At 32.7% G+C, this 25,438-nt stretch overlaps 1 protein-coding gene across 7 annotated transcripts; it reads left to right on the forward strand.

Annotated features, from left to right (window-relative positions):
* Positions 1-129: 129 nt before the first annotated feature.
* Positions 130-7,461, forward strand: LOC129876100 (choline-phosphate cytidylyltransferase 1-like). Of its 7 annotated transcripts, none has more exons than XM_055951421.1 (6): positions 130-307; positions 1,274-1,342; positions 1,438-1,544; positions 1,627-3,520; positions 3,727-3,827; positions 4,401-4,557. In XM_055951421.1, the coding sequence occupies exons 1-4, from the start codon at positions 172-174 to the stop codon at positions 1,765-1,767; spliced, it is 453 nt and encodes a 150-aa protein (XP_055807396.1). In that variant the 5' UTR covers positions 130-171; the 3' UTR covers positions 1,768-3,520; positions 3,727-3,827; positions 4,401-4,557. The 7 variants fall into 7 exon arrangements, 4 of the variants coding, with proteins under 4 accessions (XP_055807396.1, XP_055807399.1, XP_055807397.1 ...); XR_008763309.1 differs by lacking the exons at positions 130-307; positions 1,274-1,342; positions 1,438-1,544 and adding exons at positions 4,088-4,123; positions 4,756-4,836; positions 6,614-7,062 and having other exon boundaries at positions 1,774-3,520; positions 4,401-4,556; XR_008763310.1 differs by lacking the exons at positions 130-307; positions 1,274-1,342; positions 1,438-1,544 and adding exons at positions 4,088-4,119; positions 4,756-4,836; positions 6,614-7,062 and having other exon boundaries at positions 1,774-3,520; positions 4,401-4,556.
* The last annotated feature ends 17,977 nt before the right edge of the window (positions 7,462-25,438 follow it).

Raw genomic sequence — 25,438 nt, forward strand, 5'->3', positions numbered from 1 at the left:
GCTGTATGATGTTTTACATTCCCGATAATCATATAATTTGCAATTGGTATTATATGGAAGGTAGCACCGATGCGGACATCATATTGTGCACTTCTCTTGGCTAGAACTTCAGCTGCTGGTAGGTTAGTACTCTTTTCCTTGACAAACCACCATACAAAGATTCACTTGGTGATGATGTTCATCTACAAAGGGGTATGGCCAAGCAGCTCATCCACTGTTCTGTTGCAGCCAACAATTGGACCCAAATCCTTCAAAATCCAAGCTAGCTTTTCCAACTACCCTCTAGCCAGCAAAATTATGGTTAGAAGTAAGCAATTTTACTCCCTCCTCCTCCTATTTTAATCAATGTTAAGATGCCTATCAAGAACTGTAACTTTATCCCAAATGAGTTTTACTTAATCTTAGTTTTCTTTTAAAAAAAACATCTTTTAGGTGATGGGTGTTCCTGTTGATTTAATTGGCTATGAGAATTTTATGTTTCTCTTTTTGGGAGGAAAAAGGAGAAAGTTCTTGGGAGCTTTTGTGTCCTTTATAATTTTGTAAAGCTATGATCTTTACTTTCTTTTAGCCCAGATGTGCTTCTCTGCACAATGTAGTTGCTGCTAGGAAAAGGAGAATACACTTGTTAAGGAACAATTGCATCTGAAAGATGACATTAGCTCCTGAGAGGTAGCATTAGATTGGGAGTTTACTGCTTGAATCAATAGTATTGAATTGATCATCGCTGGTTAGCTTCGATGGTAGTTTTTGCACTTGTCTTAGTTTTATGCTTTGCCGAAGGCTTATGAAAACCTAAACCTTTAAGACTTGTGAAGCTTGGAAACAACATCTGTAGGTCCTAGCAAAAAACTGGATTGACTTGCACTGTCATTTCCATGAAATTAAAGAGAGAAATAAGTTTTGACTAGGATCTCTGTGTTAGAAAATGAGATTTTCTACATAGTTTTTTAGTCTAATAGTGTTCTCTTTTAAATATTATGTTTGGTTTGTAAAGGAAAGGTAATCCTTGTTTTATGGATATATATGTTAAGTTGTGATTAAACTCGATATTTCTCTATTCTGCCAAGTGCCAAGTTGGAGATGTAATGAATGCCAGTTTGATGAGTTTTGAAACACTGAAATGTTAGTTGCCTTTTCTTTAACTCTTGTGTTACAATTTTGTAATTCACTTGTTCTCTCAGTTTTTCATCTTTTCATTCGACACTCGACAGTTCTCGTTTTCTGAAGTTTTAAAATTTCTGTGTCTTACGTTGATTCTTATTTTGAACCGTAGATTTACCATACTCCAATGATGAAAGTTGTCTGGAGAAGATGCTTTCAAATTTAGGCCAGGTGGCTGAAGGTACATGTCGTTGCTTGAGGATACTTTTCTCATCTATGCTGCTCTTTCTTGTAGTTGAGACCTGCTTGTTTAAATGTGTCTACTTTCTGTACCAGTTAAGATTGTCAAGTATGAAATGACCCAGAGATCAAAGGGATATGCTTTTATCCAATACACTTCTCAAGAAAATGCCATGCTTGCCCTTGATAGCATGGATCACAAGGTTATACCCAATGAATTTGTTTTGGATTTTAAATTCCTTTTGTAGTGTGTCTTCTTCCTCAAATTCTTTCTTCCCTTGTCAGTACCTCAATGGCAGGGTTATTTCTGTGAATCTCGCAAAGCCTACAAAGAAAGACTTTGGCAGATACCCGAAAACTTGTGGACCACCTGTGGAAAGATTACCGTCTGAAAATGAAGTTCCATACCTAAAAGAAAACTGCTAAGGCTAACACTAGTGTTAGAAAGTTATTGCTAGGTGAATGACAGTTTCACAACTCATCACTCTGGAAACAAGATGCAGCTTCGGGTGGACTTGATGAAAATTCTATTGCAGAAAATTTCAATATTAAGTCTCACTTACAGGACTAGTCCACTTGTTCTGTCATTGCAACCTGTGGTTTGTAGGAAAGTCCACAATTTGGAGTGGAGTGATTGAGAATAGACTTGCATCTTGGCAGAGGCAATACCTCTCTATGGGGAAAGACACATTAATCGACAGTGCTTTGGATAACATTCCCACATACCAAATGTCTTTCATCCCACTGCCTTCCAAAGCAGTCAAGCAGCTCGACAAGATTAGGAGAACCTTTCTCTGAAAAGAGAGAAGCAAGAAGCCAAGAACCACAAATTTAATTTTGTCATATGGGAAAAAATCACAGTGCCTAAGCAGCTTGGATGTCTAGGCAGTAGGAATCTAACATATACAATAAATGTATGCTTATGAAATGTTTGTGTAGGCATTGCAAGGAGGAGAACTCTTTGTGGAAGAGGCTGCAAAGGCAATACATAGTTCTCAAAGCCCTTGGTGCACCAATCTTTCCAGAAGACCTCATGGTATGGGACTCTGGAAGAACATCAGAAAGTTATGGTCTGAATTTTCCCTAAGTTCTTCCTTTAAATTGGGAATGGGAAGTGTACCAACATTAAATTCTGGGAAAACAAATGGTTAGGGGGGTCTACCCTAAAGAATGACTTTCCAAGCTTGTTTCAGATAGCTCAAGAACAGAACTCCATTTCTCAGAATTGGCAAAATAACTGCTGGCAAATACTGTTCAGGAGGAATATTCAAGACTGGGAACTGCCTCACCTTATGGAGTTATGGCCTAAATTTGGAAGAACACTCTTGTCAAGCTAGGTATTACTGAAAAGCTAAAATGGAAGGATGGCCCCTTTTCAGTGAAGGAAGGCTACGCTCACCTATGCTATCCTCCAATGAGATGATTGACAGATGGCTCTGGGAATATATCTGGAAAATAAAGCTTCCCTCAAAATCATATGTTTCAGCTGGATAGCTTTACATGAAGCATTCCTTGCACAGGATAATCTCTACAGAAGGAAAATTCAGACAGTCGATAGATGCTTCATATGCCTTAACAATTTAGAATCCAATAGACATCTTTTGCTAGACTGCCCAATCGTCACAGATATTTGGGGCATGTTTTTCTCTATTTTTGATGTCAAATGAGTTATGCCACGAAGCATAAAAGTGGCCTATGAATGTTGGTCTAAATGGAAAGTTGATAAGTCCATCCGGACTCTGGCAGATGATTCCTGCCTGTATCGTTTGGTGTGTCTGGACAGAAAGAATCACAGATGTTTTGATGGGATTTCAATTCCTACTTGTATTCTTGAGGCTAAATGTCTTTTATAGTTCGATAGTTGGCAGAATCTTTCCCTCTAAATTGTCCTATTAATTTTTTGAACTTCATCAGCTGTAGCATTAGCTTAGTTTTTTGTAGCCTATGGCTTACAACCTTTTGAGCTTCTGATCAATGTGAAATGACTTGGTAGAAGAAATGGTGAGAAAGACAAAGACAGAAAGGAACTCAAAATATTTTGAAGACAAAAGCAGTTTCATTTAGAAGATCAAGATGAATCGTCTTTCTTTGTTCTATTTTTGGTGTAAAGAAGAATTTTTGGATTATGTATGAGACCTGATAGATTTAATAAGCAGCTTGCAAGTGACTGTCACATCAGGTTTCTTCTCTTTTCCTCTTTTTGAGTTGTACACACAGTTATCAGCACTAGCCAGATGCTGATTATGTTACCCTTCCTTTTTTAAAAAAAATGTCGCTTATGATGGTTCTAATGCTGTAGCTTCTAATGGTTAATATTACCCTTTTATCTTTAATTTTGTTATGGTGCATTTTCAAATTTGGTTAACTGTGTATGCATTGATGCAGATGGGTTGATGAAGTCATTCCAGATGCGCCTTGGGTTGTTACCCCGGAATTCATTGATGAACATCCGATTGACTATGTGGCACATGACGCTCTTCCACAAGGTTAAATGGCCCATAAATTTTTTACTTCTATTGATTTGCATAAGGTCCTTGTTTCCTTGGAACAATATTTAGACTAGCTTTTGATATTAGCTATCCGATTTTCATTATTTTACTGAAAGATGGATTAGCTATACTTAACTAATTTAAGGTTTTCCTCCTTGTATGATTTGCGTTGTTTTATTTGTTTGTGTTGTCTTTTATTTTGGTTCATAGATATTTTTTTCTTTTAATTTTTCCGTCTTCTTGTCTCTACACTTCAGTTATGCGGATGCAAGTAGAGCTATGTTTATGAGTATGTAAGTCCAAAATGTACTTCAGTTTATCGTACACGACTTTCTACCTTATTCTTTTGATGTTTCTTTTAAACAATTTAGTTTGTCTGTACAATGTTTATGTGTGCATAAACCAGGTGGTTTTTTCATTGTTCATCTTTTTTAACATGCTGTATGAAAGTCATTCTCTATTTTCTCATTGTTGATCCTTTATTTTTTCATTGTTGATCCTTTATTTTCACTCTTTAATGCGTGCTGAAGCCATGTATAATGTGAATATTTTTAAAACCTGTGTTATTAGGTTAAGTCCATTGGTAAGTTCTTGGAGACCAAGTGGACTGATGGAATATCTACTTCAGATTTAATAATGAGGATTGTAAAAGACTACAACGAATATGTGATGCACAATTTGGACCGAGGATATTCAAGAACGGATCTTGGTCTTAGCTATGTGAAGGTATACTCTTTTATTTTTTTAATTGGGTGATGTAATAATACCTTACCTTCCTCAGAAAAAGAAGTGTTCTTTTTTGGCAAATGCAATGAAAGAAAAAAGTGTTTTAACTGGATGATGTAGACTTTCTGCTAGCATTAGTTTTACATCCTGTTTCATTATTTGTTTTGCCAGGCATTAACTTCATTATTGCCTCTTGTAGGAAAAAAGGCTGAGAGTGAACAGGGGTTTGAAAAAGTTGCATGAGAGAGTAAAGAAACAACAAGAGAAAGTGGAAGAGAAGGTATACTCTTCTTTATTTGACTGCTTTTCATTTCTCTATTTCGAATACAAGTTTGTTAGAAGAGTCTCCAATCTGCATAGAATATGTGGTTTGTGAATATAGTTTGGCAATTATCTGGAAAAAGTAAGGGGAAAGGATATTAAGGTCTATGTCCTCTATCTTTTGTGCAAATGGCATTTTTTTGTTAAGAAGGTATAACATATTTTATATAATCAAAAGAATATCCCTCAGCACAGAGACTCTGCTAAAACAATATAGTTACAGGAACCCCAAAAAACATAAACCAGTTCTTTAACTAGTTTCGATGACCCAATAATGTCAACTACAGAATCTACATCTTCTGCTAGGCCCTTTTTTGTTGAGTTGGCTACATCTTCAAAACACCATGCATTCCTTTTCCTTACTATTGTCCGCCAGGTGCATGTACGAATAATTCTCCATCTTCTCTTCTGCCTTACAAAATTGCCAAGATCATTCCAGCAAGCTAATGACTCAGCAGTTTTCCTAGGCATTATCCATCTGAGCCCCTTCTTAATCAGGAAGAGCTGCCACAGAGTACTAGTAACTTTGCAATGGATAAATAGGTGGCTATTTCTTTCATTCATTATCCATCTTAGCCCTTTCATAATTCATACTCAGTAAGAGCTGCCAGAGTACTGATAACTTTGCAATGGATAAATAGGTGGCTATTTGTTTCATTTTCTCTCCCACATAGAAAACATTGTGCAAATGGCACTTTGAGCAATGAAAGGGTAGCATGGGAAACAATAGGATGGTATATAAGGTAAGGTTGAATCGAAAGATACAATTGAATTGTCTCTCTACTCCACAAAGATAGGGGTAAGGTCTACGGCTTTTCAAAACCGACTGCTACCGATAACCCAACCGCAAAATTGGTTTATTGGCTTATTGGTATTGGGTTATCGGATTAAAGGGTGGGGGAATGGATTTAAATTTTATAATTAACGGCTTATCGGTGTGGGGGACGGATTACTCAATTTTCTTATTGGGTAAACCATTAACCCATTAAGAATTTATTATATTTTATTATATTTTTATCCCTAAACATATAAAATATGTATGGTAATTATAATTTGTAAACCTAAAGATAAGCCTCAACAGGCCAAAGCCCATTTAGTTAATAAGATAGCCCATTCCCGCCCATTTAGTAAATAAGACAGCAATTATACCCTAATTTTAACAAAACCTAAAGGGTAGGAACTGTCTCCCTATTCTCTTTCCTCCCCTCCGCCTCTATCCTCTCGCTCTCATCTACTGTCTACAGCGAAATTTCGCTGCGGAGACAAGCAAGACCACGCCTCCACCTCTTCCCATTCCGTCCTCCTCTACTCGCAACGTTTCGTTAAGCAAAACTCTGGTGATCCAGACAACATTGATAGAAGCAAATACGACTCCGGTGGAGCGAACTATCACAGCGACCAGAAGGTGACAGCTAGTGAACGCCGACGAAGACTAAAGCCTGAGATTTTGGCACGTTAAAGATAGATCTGGAAAGATCCGTCTAGATTTGTTTTCTCATTTTTTAATTTCTCATTTCTGTCTATTGATTTTCCAATATGTTCTTTTGATGCATGTTTGCTCTTGTTGTGAATTTTGGCTAAAGCATGAATTTCTTTGAGGTTTCAGATCTTTGGTTCACTGATTATTTCTGTTAATTTTGGTATGTGCTTCACTGATTTTGGCGTTATTAAACTATTGGTATAAAATAAGATTATCCATATTGTAGCTTATTTTTGGGTTGTTGATTGAAATACAGGGACTCAAAGTCTTAAACTTCTAGCATTGCTGAACAAAGTGATAAGGTGATGGGTGAAAGTGAGGCTTCAAATACAGCAAATCATGTTATACTTAACTGATACACCGCTCGATAACCGTTCGATAATTGCTAATCCGATATCGAACCAACCGATATCTTATAGGTTAGCTAGCGGATTAGTACTTTTAAAAGCCGATAGCCGTTAAGCCGAACCATTAAGCATAATAATCCATCCGATCCGTCCGATAAGCAGTCCTAGTAAGGTCTGCATACACTCTACCTTCTCCAGACCTTACTTGTGGGATCATACTTGGTATATTGTTGTTGTTGTGATGAATGTTATGAAGTGTAGGCGGCTTGTTTTAACACATCCTATAGTGGAATATCAACATTATACATCAGTGTTACATGTTCTAATCTTTTATCATTGCTGTGCAACTGTCATTTTCTTGTAGGTTCTTGTATTATTAGATCCTTTATATATTAAGCTGACAGCATTTCATAAGGTCATGTTGGCGCCCTAGGAGATGAAGAATTCATATTATGTCATGCATAGGAACTTGGATACAAATACAATAGCCATCCACATTTTCATAGTAGCTATACTAGCCTGGATCAATGTTTGTGCATTTAGTTGCTATTCCTTATGAGTAGGGTGATATGTCCGACCACTTTTAGATGCTTCAGTAGATATTTGTGCTGACAAAATTGTTGTTTTAGTAGGTGGATGGTTCTTTTTGTTTAATGCAACACTCTTGTGTAAATTCAAGTTTGACTTTGTTCGGTTCCACATTGGCATGGTTTCATCTGTTGAGAGGCCTGGAGCTTTTTAATTAGTATAAGTAATTTTCTCATCCTGTAGTGAAGTGTCCATGAGTTTTGCGGTTTGCTTCCCCTTTATGATGTGGCTCGGTTGATGCTCTATATATATTCTTTTGAATAGGGATAGTATATCTATTTATTTCTATTATTGAGCTTGCATCCGATTATGATTCATTAGAATGAACTGTCTTTTAAGGACAGAAGCGCATCCAAACCTTGCTCTTTTGTACTACTTGTTGAAATTTATAATACACATATGCTCGATGCATATGTAGGTAAGGACGACTTAGAGTAAAAAATGGAACATTTAAATTGTGACTAGAAGGTTCATAAGTTGCGAGAGAAATAAAAAATTCTTTTTTCAAAACAATTGTTTCAAAGAGGAAACACCGTTTAAAAAAAAAAACCTAAATACAATAATTAGTGCTATATGCAACAACTCAGCTGCCACATAAACATAAATTGCCAAAGTCATCTTAGCCACGTTATCAACAAACATAAATATCCAGGTAGCAACCTATTAAATTAAAAAGAAGTTAAATCCAAATAGTCTTTGCAGATTCAGCTTAACCAAATAGATTTTGCTCAAACAATTTTTGTGTTAATAAGTTCATTACGTATATACAATTATTAAATTTAGAATTCAATTATTATCATATAAAATTGTTATTATACAAAATTGATAAAGTTAAAATCATAGTTTCGTTCGATCCCTATCCCCACAACATAGTAACCAACCCAGACCCGAACCGATTAGGTTGAATATTTCCTGAATCGGAATGGTCCAACCCGGCCCCTTAACATTCTTACCTAGAATTATTTGGGTTATTTGTACTTTTATTCTATTTTGTGTTGGTATGTAATTTATAACTTTCATAATAAGTTTTTTTTGTTTGGATATAAATTTATATTATTTTTTATCATAATATCTCATAAGGCATAGCGTATATTCAAATATAACTTTAATTTCAAAAATACTTATTATTAGGCATAAATTTAATTATTAAGAAATAAATATTAAAAACTAATTCATTTAAAGGAAAAAATATGTAATTTTATGACTTTATTTTGTCTTTGCTTGGCTTAGCGGCGAAGTCGGGATTTTGATTTAATGGGTTCAAAATTTGAAGAAGTAAACACATGAACTTATCGAAGAGAGTTCGACATCTACTATATATACATAATTTTTTTTTACTTTTACCATATATAAATAGTATAATTTTTTGTTAAAGAAGGTTCAGATGAACATCTGAACAGATACTATATCCCCATAGACTGTACTTATGAGGAGCAGTTTACCAATAAGAAGAAAGGGGCGTTCAGCCACTTGACTGGTTGAAGAGGGGCGTTCAGCTGGCTCCACCCGGTGGCCTACTAGGCAGCAAAAAGAAAAGACAAGTCACACCCAAAAAAGCAAAACAAAACAAAAGAAGTGGTATAAAAACGCGTACGTCATAAAGTAACTTTACTCTATAAATAATTTTTTATTATCTAACTGCATATCCAGATTAAGAAGAAGAAAATATAACTTTTTGAATTTGTAATCTAAATCAAATCATGTAATTTATGTGGTTATAACAATTTTGATAATTGGAGTCTTAAAACTGTCATTGAAATTTGTAAATATAAAACTATGAAAAACAAATGAGTAATTTAAAGTTCAATTATTTTCAAATATAAAATAAAATTATTTTTTAATAAATTATAACATATATAGAATCACATAAAATGAAATATAGAAAATACAATCAATCTTCTCTATAACAATCATCATCCTCCGTTGCAATATTTCATTCCAACATTCAAGTTTTCTTTGGAATTAGTTATACATATTTTTACTTGAATTTGTAATTTTAAACTTATTACTCCCTTTGTTTTAATTTATTGGCCATGTTTTAACTTAACACGATACTAAAGAAAGTAAATAAGATTTTTGAATTTTGTGGTCCTAAATTAAAGATATGTCAAATATACTGAAATATTATTTAATTTTGTGATCTTAAATATGTAATATAGAAAAGAGTTTTAAAAAGATTTTTTTAAAAATAAACTAAAAAAAATAACTATACTATTTTTTTTAATTCAATATATTACACATTATAGGCATGTTTCAATGCACATGCTGAATATATAACTAAAATATTTTTAATATAAATGTGTTATAAGTATTATGTGTGAATTTCAAATATTCCAGAACTATTCAAATTAATTACGTTGTTAAAAATGTATTATATTTGTTGAAATAACACCAATCGAATTCATAATAATATATAATATTGAATTCGAATTGTAATACATTTTGAATTCAATATATTATACATATTATATGCATGTTTCAATGCACATGCTGAATATAACTAAAATATTTTTAATACAGTAATATAGTTTGTTAATAAGAGAAAAAAATAAAAAATAATTATAATAGATTTTGAATTAAATATATTATAATTAAAATGTGGTGAATATGTAATTAAAATATTTTTAATACAAATGTATTATATAAGTATTATGTGTGAATTCAAACATTCTAGTTCTATTTAAATTAATTTACGTTGTTAGAAATATATTGAATTAATTAATTATTATTTTTAAAAGATGGAGAAAAAGAAAGAAAAAGAAAAAAAGGACAAAAAAAGAAGGATGCAGAAAGAGAAAGAGAAAAGGAGAGAAAAAAGGATAAATATAATGCATTTCTAACACAATAAAGGAAATAAAAAAATAATTATAATAGATTTTGAATTCAATATATTATACATATTATAGGCATGTTTCAATTCACATGGTAAATAAATAACTAAAATATTTTTAATACAACAATATATTCCGTTAATAAGAGAAACAAATAAAGAATAATTATAATAGATTTTGAATTCAATATATTATAGGAATATTTCAATGCACATAGTGAATATATAACTAAAATATTTATAATACAATAATATATTTAGCACCATTAATAAGAGAAAAAATAAATAATAATTATAATACATTTTGAAATTAATTTATGATACATATTATATGCATCTTTCAATAAATATGGTGAATATATAATTAAAATATTTTTATTAAAAATATATTATAAGTATTATATGTGAATTTCAAATATTTTGATACTATTTAAATTAGGAGAATTAATTATTAATTTTAAAAAAGTAAGAAAGAGAAAGAGAAAAAATGAATAGAAAAAAAAGAAGCAGCACGCAGAAGGGAGGGGGGAGGGGAGATGGGAGAAAAAGAGAGAGAAAGAAGAGAGGGTTAATGGAGTGATTTTAGTTCTTAATTAAAATAAATATGTTATAGACCCTAATAAAAAAAGTACCCTAAAAAGGATAATTATTAGTCTAAAAAAGTTTATTTATGTAAAAATTCCTATTAATTATGTAACAAGGCAAAATGCCAAACATATTTATGAAAAATAGTTATAGTTTAAAAAAATTATTAAAAAACACTATATGTTGTTTCTACTATATGTTATTTTTGTAGCAAACTCTCTCTCTCTCTCTCCTGCCAATAAGAAGGAATTCATTCAAATGTATTATGTAGCAAATGTATTTAATCAAATATAGGTAAGAGTTTTGTATTTTATATCAATTGTATTCGAAAAATTATATTTGTAATTTTGTATCAATTGTATTTATATTCATGCAAATACAATATGCATTCCTCTTCTCTGTCAAATGTATTATGTAGCAATTGCATACAATCAAATAGAGGATGAATACAGTTGTATTTGTTGAATTTTGAATGTAATTGATACATAATACAAAACATTTATGCATTAAATAAATACGGAATACAATGCAAAATAAATACAAAATACAATTCTCTCTTCCTCCTCTCTCAATTTAGCTCGCTTCTCTCGATCTCGATCGCCTCTCTCCTCCTAATATGTATTTATTTTGATACAAATCAATTTATTCTTGTATTTTTTTTTGAAATCTGTGAAAAAATAAAAATGCATAGCAAATCAAAGTGTAGCTGCGAATTGTAATTAGTGAAACTATAGCAAATGAGTCCTATTTAAGACTTAATATTTGTTGTTTTTGAAAGTTTTCCTTTATATTACTCCCTTCGTCACATTTTAACTGTTATTTCAGCTTAAAAGTATCATCTTAAAATAATTGTTACTGTTATGTTTAAAAAAGACGGTTTAAAATAAATTTTAACTTTCTAGAGAAAAAATCAATTTTAGAAAAGAAGAGTCGCCACTTAATTTTTTAATGAAATTAAGAAAACTTAATTTAAAAGACCCTAACAGATTTAGGTCTTAAAATTTCAGAGAAAAAGGTACGAGATTCTTATTTCCACTTTGAGAAGGTGTTAAGCATTCAAAGTGGCCGCTAGCGCGGTTATCCGACGATTTGAAAAATTATTTGACTAACTTTTGAAAATATTAATTTAAAAGGAAATGACGACTTTAAAATTATTTTTTAGAAAAAATGATCAAACTTAAATATTGAAAATAATATACATGTATATAAAAAAAAGTAAAAGTTTATCAAATGACTAAGTAAAGGCAGAAAAACATTTAGAGCCCGTTTGGATGGGCTTTAAGTTGGTCAAAACCAACTTAAAGCCCCTTTTTAGCTTTTGGACGTGTTTGCCTAATGCTAACTTTAAGCCATAAAGTTCTTAAAGTCAGTCAAAAATGAAAAATTAGGATTTCTAACTTTGTTTTTCTAAGTGCTTAAAGCCATTTTGTTTGACCATAGAAATTACTTTTATATCCCTTATATTTTAACTAAATTTTCAAACTACCCTTTTTATTCTTTTAACCCTAAAATTCAAACACTTATTTTCAAAATAAGAACTTTTATCCTAACACTCAACTGCTTATTTATAAAAATAACTTTGAGCACTTCAAAGTTCTAAAAGCACTTCATACATAAAAGTTACTTTTTTTAAGCCCATCCAAACGGGATCTTAAAGAGTAAATTAACAGGAATTGGTTTATCTTTAGGGTAATCTAATTAAGTTAAAACAAATTAAAATTAATATCTAAGCAAACATAAATATCATAAGTAAATAAATTATTACAATCCGAATCAATGTAAATAAACAGTAAATAAGACACAAAAATATGGCCCGACACTTAGTTTCTGTACGATATGATACGATACAATTTAAGTAACAATCAAAACAGACATTATATTGAAACTAACAACATAATACAATAGATAACAACCATCCAAACAAGTTGTTATAGAGCACATGCACTTTGGTGCTTGCTTCATTCTTGTGTATGGATTTCCCAAGGAACAAGTTTTGGAGGATCAAAGTCCTCATGGGAGCGAGGTGAATGGATCATATAGTCAAGTAACCTATTCTAGCTTGAGAGTTACTCACTTAGCTATATATAAGATGAGAAGTGAAAAATTGATGGACACACAGACTAGGAGTGCCATGACTGAAAAGTGCTGAAAGCCAATTTAGACTAAATAAATCATGGCATCTCTCTTCCTGAAATAGAAACATCAATAGCTTATCATTGGGAATGAGCTGTTGGTTGATATTTCTCTAGATACTTTGGGATCATCAGTCATCTTTGGGCATCTATAATATACTCTTATTTATCATGTCGTTTTATGACCTTAGTTGTCTTGCATGGACTAAATTAGAAGATGGTTTGGATGAGTTATTACATTTAATGTGAGTTTACAGTTGATGTGACTGATGGAGTACTGGTTTAAGTTGGGAATTAATCATGTATATTTGTGCATCATATGTACGATCAGAACTCTGTGAAGACGGGATAACAATTATCTATCTCACATGTTGTTTAATTAAGCTTTTGTATGCAACTTTTTGAATTGGCAAACAATTATATATAGTGCCTTTGAATTACTACCCACTTGCTATCATGGGACTTTTATGATTAATAGTTTGTTAGTCTACATATACGTGATAGGTGATAAGACATACTGATGCTGATAGAAGTAACTTGTTAATATAGAACACAATTACAAGATATTTGCAGGCTGGAGTTGGGAATGTCGATTTGAGGAGGAAAACAAATTACCTTATCGTGGATTCAAGTAAGTTTCAATTTTTGAATTACCAGTTCTCCAGTAGTATGGAGAATCTTTCATTTACTTTGTAGCTTCCATTTTCCATCATAATAGCATACATCTTGCTGTTAATAAAACTTGATTGAATACCAATATGCTCTTGTTAAATTGACAAAAAGTGAAAAATATACGAAGTTACCAGTTCCAAAAAATTAACAAAAAGGACTTCGAGCTTTAGACTGTATGTTTTGGTTTCTTTCCATTTTCATGGTTAGTTATTTTTCAAACTAGCAAATTATCTTCTAACCCTATGCTTAGTCTCTCTTACCTATATGGGAAAAGGAGCTTGGGATTTGGGGAGGGAATTTAAATGATATTTTTTACTGATACATATCAAACAACCACTTTACCTTCACAGGGTAGGAGTAAGGTTGCATACACACACAACCCCTTCCTAGACCTTACTTGTGGAATTAGACTAGATATGTTGTTGTTGTAGCTTTTGCTGCTACATCTGATTCACTAGCTTCCTATAGTTAGGAATTATTAGATGTCATGTGGTATGTGAAACTTAGAGTCAATATGATGGGGGAAGATGAATAAATGACAGTCTTTGCAAACTATTGGCTAAATAGAGAGAGTGATGAAAGCATTTTGTTTAGTCACGTAGTAAAGTAAAGTGCTCAAGCTAAAATAGGAGTTTCTGATATCAGTGTCTAAGATGAAGAACTGGAATATCAAGTACCTTAATATCCTGTGCTCTCCAAGGTAGAAACAAGAGAATGCTTCAGTGGATAAAGACCCATATCACATATCATTCCTTATTTTTTATAAGAATAAGTAAATTTGACAACAAATGACAAAACGTTGAGTGTTAGGTATTTTCTCGGAAATGTCAGCCACTAACGATGTTAAATTCAGAAGTTCTGGGGTTGCCATTATAGATGGATTTTGTCTCCGTTCCAAAAGTTATTAGATATATTCAAAAATGTCAGCCACTAATGGTGTTAAATTCAGAAGTTTTGGGGTTGCCATTATAGCTAGATTTTGTCTCTGTTCCAAAAGTTATCAGATATCAGAAATTATTAGTCATGTTCAGTTCCTAAAGTCATTTCACCATTTCCTCTCTTCCTTTTTCATGATAAGTCGTGCCACTATGGTTATGGAGAAGAAAATATTGTTCCTTTTTTCTTTTTCAATTTGTAGATAGCCTTATTAGAATGTCTTGAGAAAATTCTCCTATGCACCTGGAAATTAAAATATTCTACTTCTATTCTTGTCATCTCTGAGTAGTAAACTATTTTTAGTTTCAGTTTATTAGTGTAGTTTTATTTCATAATACCATATTTCTATATTTGGGAAATATTTAATATTATTATCCCATTTTACCTTGAATGGCATCACTTGTTGAGACCAACATCATATAAAAGTTCACCTTTTCATGAGGAGAGATATATATGAATTCTTAAGGTAACACTTATTAAAGGACGCCATAAGAAATGCACTTTTGTGAAATACTCGAAAGAGAAAACAGTTCATATTAGCGCCCAAGGGTGTGGCCTAGTGGATTATGAAGTGGATTGAGAACTATGAAGTCTCATGTTCAAATCTTAGCGGAGACATAATACTAGGTGATAACTTATCATCTGTCCTAGCTTTGATGGACAAAGTTACTTGGTACCTATTGCTAGTGGGAGATGGCAGGTATGCTGTGGAATTAGTCGAGGTGCGCAAACTGGCCTAGACACCACAGTTATAAAAAAAGTGCATTTTAAGGAATAATTATTTTTGGATAAGATAATGGATTTCATAGAAGGCATCAAGAAGATGCAAAATTTAGAGAGCATAGAAAAGTAAAATACATTGTTAGCTCTATTACAAAAGGTTAATCTAAAGTTAAGTAGCTAAGAATGTCCAAAAAATCTTCTAAGGAATTGATGGGGGAGAAATTGGTCCAGATGCAGAGACTTGTTAAACTCCAGCCTTAAGAATGTAGCTAGGGGTAGAGGAGATGCCTTCAAAGCATCTATTGTTTCTTTTTGTTAAGACACACCAAAGAATTCAAGCAGAGATCATCTTCCCTACTTTCCTGATGGTGTTTCAACCTTCCATGAGCAACTAACCAAGGAATCTTTAATTATTTCTTGCATGACCCATACGAGACCAAAATCTGAGACGGACATGTTCCATATGCCTGTGACTGCTATACAAATAAGAAAAAGATGTATGTTGGTCTCTAGGGCCTGATGGCACATGTAGTAGCTATTGGCATTTTTCTCCTGATGAGGTTGTCTTTGGTGAGAGAGGGTTCATAAAGGTCTAGCCAGCAAAAACAAATCATCTTAGGGGGTAACTTGTTTTTCCAGATAACTTCCATGGACAATTAACTAACGTTTCACAAGCATATGGTACATGCTTTTATTATGCTAACTCTCTCATCTAGACTAATAATATAGGACTCTGAATAGAGTCAATTTACATGTTTAGATTATAAACCAAACAGATTGACCTTTTTATTGGTACTAATTTAAAAAATACTTCTAATTTAGTTGCTGAGTGAAGGATGGTATATTAGGAGCTGGCGTTTCCTATGAGTAGTAGAGCTTTTTATCTTGATATCGAAGGTGGTTTACTGTGGTGGAAGTCTTCTTCAGCTCGTTTCCTATGAGTTTGATATTCCTCTTCGGATTGTGTACCAGTTCACAGCTAAGAAAAGGGTTTCACGTTGTGCTGCATCCTTATTGATGTTGTTCGCACTTTCTTTCATCTTTTTTGTATGTTGAAAATCTCCATTGATCAATTGGTAGGATAATGCTACTTTATCGGTAGGATGATGATCCATTGATAGGATACTTGATCAAATAAATGCATGTCCATCGGTAGGACAAATGAAGATCCATTAGTAGGATATAAATGCATGTACATCGATAGGATGAATAAAGATCCATTGGTAAGATATGTTGGTCCATCGATAGGACGAATGATGATCCATTAGTAGGATAATATTGCATGTCCATCGATAGGATGAATGAAGGTGATCCATCGATAGGATATGATGTATGTCCATTGGTAGGACGAATGAAGGTGATCCATCGATAGGATATTTCGGCAAAATAACTATCTGTCCATCGGTAGAACGAATGAAGATCCATTGATAGGATATAAATGCGTGTCCATCGATAGGATGAATAAATATCCATTGGTAGAATATGTTGGTCCATCGATAGGATGAATGATGATCCATTAGTAGGATGATGTTGCATGTCCATCGATAGAACGAATGAAGGTGATCCATCAGTAGGATATATGTTGCTTCATCGGTAGGTTAATGATCCATGACAAGTTGCACTTCAAATCTTCTCTGATATTTGATGCGTCTTTTGCATGCCCTTCAGCCATTTATAACGCTTGAAAATACTGATGTTTCTCTTTGATGAGATCGATATATAATGGCCCTCTTGATAAATAGTTATGCAAATGTCATCTTTTTGGATGATTTGAATGATGCACGACTCTAATGTAATGAAATGGCCCTCTCAGCAAATAAATACGCAAATGTCATCCTCTTAGATGATTTGAATGATGCATGACCCTTTTGGCAATGCAATGTAATGAAATGGCCCTCTCGGCAATGATATGATGATGTCCCTCTCGGCAATGATATGATAATGACCCTCTTGACAATAATATTACCACTTCTGGTAATATAATATGAATGGCTCTCTTGACAATGATATTACCATTTTTGGTAATATAATTTGAATGACCCTTTAGCAATAATATTACCACTTTAGGTAATATAATATGAATGGCCATCTTGGCACTGAATATGCAATTCCATCCTCTTGGATGATTTGAATGATGCATGACCCTCTTGGTAATGCAATAAAAATGAAATGACTCTCTTGGAAAATGAAAATGCAATATCATCTTCTTGGATGATTTGAATGATGCATGACCCTCTTAGTAATGCAATAAAAATGAAATGACCCTTTTAGCAATGCAATGTAATGAAATAGCCCTCTCGGGAATGATATGATAATGACCCTCTTGGCAATGATATGATAATGGCCCTCTCGATAATGATATGATAATGGCTCTCTCGGCAATGATATGATAATGAAACGACCATTTTGGTAATGAACATGATAATGAAATGGCCCTCTTGGCATAAATATGTAATGTCATCCTCTTGGATAATTTGAATGATGCATGACCCTCTTGGAAATACAATGAAATGAAATAGCCCTCTCGGCAAATAAATATGATAATGAAATGGCCCTCTTGGCATGAATATGCAATGTCATCCTCTTAGATGATTTGAATGATGTATGACCCTCTTGGTAGTGTAATGAAATAAAATGGCCCTTTCGGTAATGCAATATAATGAAATGGCCCTCTCGGCAATGATACGATAATGGCCCTCTTGGCAATGATATGATAATTGTCCTCTCGATAATGATATGATAATGGTCCTCTCAGTAATGATATGATAATGAAATGACCTATTGGCAATGAATATGCAATGTTATTCTCTTGGATAATTTGAATGATTGTCCATTGTAATAAGGTAGATGGCTCGATGTTTGTCCACTGTAATGAGGTGGATAGGTCGATGATTGTGAAAGTGTCGTCTTCTCGATGCTTTCACATGTTCCTTCATTTTTTCTCTTAAACAATTTGTGTTCGTTGGGACTCATGTCTTTGATGGAAGTTTATATGAGTCATCGGTGGCTCGCATCTTGAATATGTGTTCACTCCATTCTAGTAATGCTGGAGATCATTTGAAGTTGACTTTGAACTTTTGACAATTCTTGATGGAATTTTTGAGATCTTCTTCAAAAATTCTATCCCAGTTAGATCTCTTGACAAATCTCGAGTTGCTGAAAAAGAATTTTGACATTCTTGTGGAATTTTTGAGATCTTCTCAAAAATTCTGTCTTAGTTGCATATACTAACATGATCTCCAATCTTGCTTTGTTGGAGATAGTATCTTCTTGTGAATTTTTGAGAAGATCTCAAAAATTCTATCCCAGTTTTCATTATAAGGGAGTAATCAAAATCTTACGGGGAACATGACCGAGCCATTGTGGATGATGAATACTGCAAAATCTGAGAAAAGACGATCAATAGATACATGTGTAATATAAACATAATGAAAAGGAAAAATGTATTTCTTGCAATATTTTCAGCTTAAAAACATGAGATATACCACCCTTTTGATATGGACGATCCAATGAAGTAAAATAGACATCTCACATCGATGGGATTAGCCTAATGTCACATTATTTAGAGCAAACCATACAACTTAGAATGTCAAATGCAATTTTTGTTAGAGAATGTAAAGAGATAGTCAAATTTTGACTACAATTGGTACCAACAGTTAGGATTGCATAGAAATATTTCTCATTTCTTTTCTTATAACTGAGATTGACTTCGAGGTAATTCCTACAGCTTCAAGTAGTACCTCAAACATACTTAAGTATCGATAAGATTTTTTCATCTTTCTTCAAACAAATGTTTAGAATTATACCAATTCTCATGTTCAAGTGCCCTTACAATAAAGAAAGTCTTATTTCACATATCTGAAGTATTTGATTTAAGAACATTTTGCAAAGTGCACTCACACTCTCAAGAATATTCAACGCATAACTGTGATATCATATGCTTGGCCTGCATGTAAGTCTTCACTAATGTGAGAATATTTAGAATGAAATCATGTAGGGCATGTTAATGGCTTGTAATGTATGCTTAAGGATGGGTAGGATATTTATTTGGGATAAAAGTGACTTAATCTCTCCTTGAGCGTTATACTGAATTTGTATTTTTTATGATTGGTACGTCTTTTAGCGTCTGATCCTCTTTGTTATATCCTCCTTAGATTTTGACTTCTTTTTTAGTCTTTATTTTTGGAGATTTTTCTCTTTTCACCCCTTCCTTTTGAGGTTTCTTCTATTTTGTTGGAGTATTTTCCTTTTTATCTTACATCGACCTTGTAGGAGTATTTTTTTAATCTCTTTCAACCCTTTTTTTGGAAGTTGTCTTTGATTTCTTGACTTTGGAGACAATACATATTTTGTCTTTGACAATTTCAAAGTTGGATCTTCTTCCATAATTTGCACGTCTTCGGCGCGCTCAAGAAGGTTGGGCCAAGAGAGGGATTATGCATGTAAGCACTTAAAAGGGAGAGGGCTAAGCTGTGGTTGTCCAAAGAAAATGTTTTAGGCTCAAAGTGGGGAGAAATAGGGATTAATGTTATTTGGTAAGCTTTGAAAGGAACAATCGGGTCAAAAAGGCCTATAATTCTTTCTCAAACCAAACATTACTCAGGATTTCGCCTCAACAAATATTCAGGCCAAGTTCTAGATCAGTAGTGTAATGCAATTGAATTTTATTCTAAAGCTCACCATACAATGCACATGAAGCCATGAGGATGGTTTATTCTTACCTTAAATGCCTGCATGAGACTTTTCAAGCATCACAAAAGTACAAATGAAAGATACCCACAGAAGCTATGGTTTATCACAAAGCCAATCACTTTCATCATACCGAATATTTCGCATGCTCCTAACTGTATTCGTCCCAATCAAGAAGATATGACTTTTAAAATATGTACACAATTTATTATTTTATTATTTGTTTTAATTTTTTTTTATTTTTTTGTTGAAAAAGGAAATACCGAACCCAAGAAGGGCTGCCTACATATCTTACCGAGATGAGAATCAGGTGTGCGTAGTTCTTGCAGATATGATATATAAAATAATTTAAAGATTTAGACAAACTTAGAGTGACGTCTCGTAAGTCTAGTGCTCGTTGACATCTTTAGTTGGAGAGTGTATTTTTCCTATTTGCACCAATTCATTTTGTTTCCTCTCAACCATCGATGAGAATACCTATTAGTGTATTATTTTTCAGATATTCCTCAGAGATTATACATTGTTGTGTTCTTCCAATTTCCTGAAGGAATCACTTGTTGTTGTGTTCTTTTTGGGGATTGTCTCTTATGATTAAATTCTTCCAACTATTCACGAGAATCATATATTCGAAAATCTTTTATTCTTGACATCTCCGAACGTCAATGCCTTTTGGATGATGTAGCAGCTTGTAAAGATCCTTTTTTGACTAGACTAAACAACTAAAATAAACTTTCAACCCTGAGGGACAATGGTTTGTCAAATGGCGTATACAACCTTCAAATTTAAGTACATAGGTATGATCGTCCATTTAGGCCGAGGGCCATTTTGGACTCCCTGTGGTCTTTCGAATGGGCCCAACATGCCTTGGATCCTGGGTCGTCTTAGTCCAATGCACTAAATTAGGATTTTGGTTTCGCTCTACGCTAGATAGACTAGAGTGGGCTTTGAAAAGCGACTGGATACTCGAGTCGGACAAACTGCGAGCTAAATATAATAAATGACGTTGGACGACCAGGAACCAACTACCCGTTTATTAATTCAAGAAGTAATGGTTATTTTCTAAAGGAACAGCCACAGGTGACTACATAACCGTCCTTAATCCTAATGCAAACTATTTGGTATTTGACAGAATTTAATGTCATGAAGTGCAACAGTTATAATTTGTGAAATTTAAAAAAATAAAAATAAATAAATATTATTACAAACATAGTCAAATAATAAAATCTAATGGTTAGAACCTATTAAATTCCCCAGTGGAGTTGCCATTTCTGTTATGTCTTAAAAAAGTCGATTTAAAATCAATTTCAAATTTTTAGAGAAAAAAACAATTTTAGAAAAGAGGAGTTGTCACTTAATTTTTTAAAGAAATTAAGAAAACTTGATTTAAAATACCCTAATAGATTTAGGTCTTAAAAATTCAGAAAAAAAATACGAGTTTCTTATTTCCACTTTGAAAAGGTGTTAAACATTCAAAGTGGCCGCTAACGCGCGGTTATCCGACGATTTAAAAAATTATTTGACTAACTTTTAAAAATATTAATTTAAAAGAAAATGAAGACTTTAAAATTATTTTTTAGAAAAAATGATCAAATTTAAACATTGAAAATAATATACATGTATATAAAAAAAGGAAAAGTTTATCAAATGAGTAAGTAAAGGCTAGAAAATTATTTAAAGAGTAAATTAACATGAATTTGTTTATTTTTAGGGGAATCTAATAAAGTTAAAATAAATTAAAATTAATATCAAAGAAAGCATAAATATCATAAGTAAATAAATTATTACAATCCGAATCAATGTAAATAAACAGTAAATAAGATACAAAAATATGGCCCGACACTTAGTTTTTGTACGCCTGGACTAAGCAGTTGGGTCATCTGCATTTTGGGCCTTAAGACCAAATCCACTGTATATCGCAGTTGTATATTCCCTGAAGAAATCATTGTATTATTTTTCAGATATTCCTCAGATATTATACATTGCTGTGTTCTTCCAATTTCCTGAAGGAATCACTTGTTGTTGTGATCTTTTTGGGAATTGTCTCTTATGATTAAATTCTTCCAACTATTCATGAGAATCATACATTAGAAAATCTTTTATTCTTAATTTTTTGACATCTTCGAACGCCAACGCATTTTGGATGATATAGCAGCTTGTGAAGACCCTTCTTTGACTAAACAGTAAATAAGATACAAAAATATGGCGCGACACTTAGTTTTTGTACGCCTGGACTAAGCTGTTGGGCTATAAGCCCAAATCCACTACATATCGTTGTTGTATATATACTATATATCGGATTGTATATACACTATATACAATATATATATAACATTATTTCTGTATATCAAACTATATACATATTGTATATCACCTTTTTGTTCCCTGTATATCATTGTATATCACTGTATACAAGACTATATATACTCTGTATATCAGTATATACAATATTATTTTCTTGCATATCAAACTATCTAGATACTATACATCAGTGTATACAATACTATTTTCTATCTGTATTATGTGTATATAACCCAATATCAATATTCAAACAATGAATATTAGATTCCTTTCCATGTATCAACTTTTTAGCAATTCGAGCAAGATGATTGGAGACTCAAAACTCAATGATATGCAAGGATGAAGTCCAAGGATGGACTCGAATTGATATCACATGCACCAAAATAAAATTACACAAGCATTTACTCATTTTAAGCTAAACCAAGGAATACATCATGATATTTTAAGTTATCAAATTGATGGGTATTCTAGAAGTGACTAACAATATGCATATATGTAGACAAAGGAAAGAAAAGTAGAAATATATTCAAGTAACTAAAGAACGTAGATTTAATATATATGCTATATTAGCTCAAATTTTAAAAAAAGAATTATATCAATTAGGCTATGAAAATTCTAATTAAATAACAATTTTAAGCATATTTTTGTTGTCTAAATCATGTTAAAAGAAGAAATTGAAAATATGAAAATCTATATTGTCAAAGAAAACTATCTGAAAAATTAATGAAGAAAACTAAGAGATTTCATAAAATAATCCTAACACATGATAGCTAATGAGTGCTAACACATGCTAACTATAAGAAATTTCTATCATTAATCTAATTTTTCTTAATACATGCCAACTAAAAAAATAAGACTACGAATCAACTAAATATAAAAATATGAAATAATTAAATAAAATAAAGCTGAGAAAATATTTTACCTCTTTCCGGATAGCGAGATTGAGACGACGAGCGAAAGACAACTTCACCACCACCCAAAAGCTTGATGGAACTCCAATCCACAAAATGAAATATTGAAAATTTAGATTCGAACCTTTGTGGGTTCGATGTTATAAGAACATTGTTTTTAGCCTAAATTTCAACTTCAATCTCCTATTTTTCTTAAAGAAAAATATAGATTGAAAGCTAGAAATTTTTATAACTTTTAGGCTGGGGACAATAGTTCAAGATCCTAGTCAAGTTAAGAAAATTTTTAACTTTGGGGTTGTTAAAAACCCTCCTACTTCTTCCTCCTTCTTAACAAGAATATAAGCCTTTATATTGGCTTCAAAAACCCCAAATCCCTTAGGGATTTTTGATGTGGGAGATTGAGAATTTTTTTTCTTAAGAAAGAACTAAAAATTTCAAAAATGCAAACTATAATTAAACTAACCTAACTAACATTGTATTTAGTTAAAAATAAAATCTTTTTGAGATGATTTTCGAACAAATTAGTTTGAAGATTGCTTGTGGTGAGTTCCCATGGTTCGGGAACAACATCCCTTTTATTTTAAGTTTATGTTATGTAGAACATTAAGACGTTTATTAAGACATTTCTTGACACTTATTTTGAGGGTGAGCTAGGGACATGTCTTAGCCCCCACCAAGTCTATTAATAGAGGTATGTTTGGACATAAATGTATGATGATCTAAGGTTGATGACCCTTAGTCCCTCTTTCCCCTTTTTCTTCCGCTTGATATTTATTGTCATTACTGATGAAATGCTAAATGAATGCTAAGAGGCTTGGGTGAGGTACCTCTGGGTTCCTCATTCACCGTGTCATGTCTAGAACCTAGGCTTGGGTCGTGACAATTATATTCAGCCTACAGTTTATTCGACTCGGGTATCAAGTCTCTTTTCAAAGCCCACTCTAGTCCACCTAGCATAGAGCGAAACCAAAATCCTAATTTAGTGCATTGGCCTAAAATGACCCAATACCCAAGGCATATTGGTCCCATTAGAAATACCACCTTGAGTCCAAAATGGCCCTTGGCCTAAATGGATGATCATACCTATGTATTTAAATTTGAAGGTTGTATACACCGTTTGACAAGTCATTGTCCCTCGGGGTTGAACGTTTATTTTAATAGCTTAGTCTAGTCAAAGAAGAATCTTCATAAGCTGCTACTTCATCCAAAAGGCGTTGGCGTTCGGAGATGTCAAGAAGTCAAGAACGAAAGATTTTCCACGAAGCCTTAGTTTAGGATTGTACCCCTGTGTGGGACCAATTATTTGTATCCCATTTTCCTATTATGTATCCCATTCAGTTTATTCATAAAACTTGTATAAATATAGTTTTATGGGGGACAATAGAATGTTTCAAATGACGTTATACATCCTTCAAATCGTTAGGCCTATCCTTGGCGAAAAAAATCACATATCTGTTTAGGATGCGCAATAACTATTTATGTGCTATATGCTATAACTGTTTTTATGAATATGTTGCTTTATTTGGAAACATGCTAGTCCACTCTTTTAGAATTTTTTCTAGAGCCTCATAGGTATAAATATTGAGTCACTATCGAAAGTGCGTCCAAATACTCAATGAGTCTTTAGTTTCCCAGCAAAATTCGAACTTTACTCTCAAATCATAAACCTTGCTCTCTCATCTCAAAAAAAAGAAAAAAAAGGGTTGATGTTTCATTAAAAGAAAAACTCAAGTTGTTTGAACTACGTAGGACCTGAATTCTTCTTTGTAAGATACATAGGCAACCTTTCAAGGCTCGGTCCTTTCTTTAAAGTTTTTAGTTTTTCCTCATTATTTCAAAGAAATTGAGAACTACTTCTGCATTTAAGAAAAATGAGGGCAAGAAATCTGTAATTCTACACAAGTCAACCTTTCTCACGCATCAATCCTAACATTAAAATGGGTCAGTTTCTATCCATTTAGTTTTTCTTCACCTATGGATTAGTTTTTCTTCAAACAAAATAACATTTATATATTTAGTTCTTTGTGTGATATTTTACATTAATTATTACAAACACAGACTAATACTTTAGCTTTTGAGTTATTTTTCTTTTTCAGGGATAGACAATTTGTGTCAAAAATCAAACTTGCTCACTTCTCAAAGATCGAGGGTTCAACAAAGTTGATTCTTTTTTCTTTTGTAGAGGTTGTTATCAAAAGATATCATGCGATAAATGATTGGATATGAATTTTGAGGTGAACACCCTCTCCCTAACTAAGAAATTTTCTTTGTACGCAGGAGAGACAATATTATTTCAAGAGAGGGAGTCACGACAATCCCAAATCGGCGGCAACATTCAACCACAAACTTTAACCCTAATCTTTTTCATGT

This window comes from Solanum dulcamara, chromosome 12 (assembly GCF_947179165.1).
Source record: "Solanum dulcamara chromosome 12, daSolDulc1.2, whole genome shotgun sequence".
NCBI classification, from domain to species: domain Eukaryota; kingdom Viridiplantae; phylum Streptophyta; class Magnoliopsida; order Solanales; family Solanaceae; genus Solanum; species Solanum dulcamara.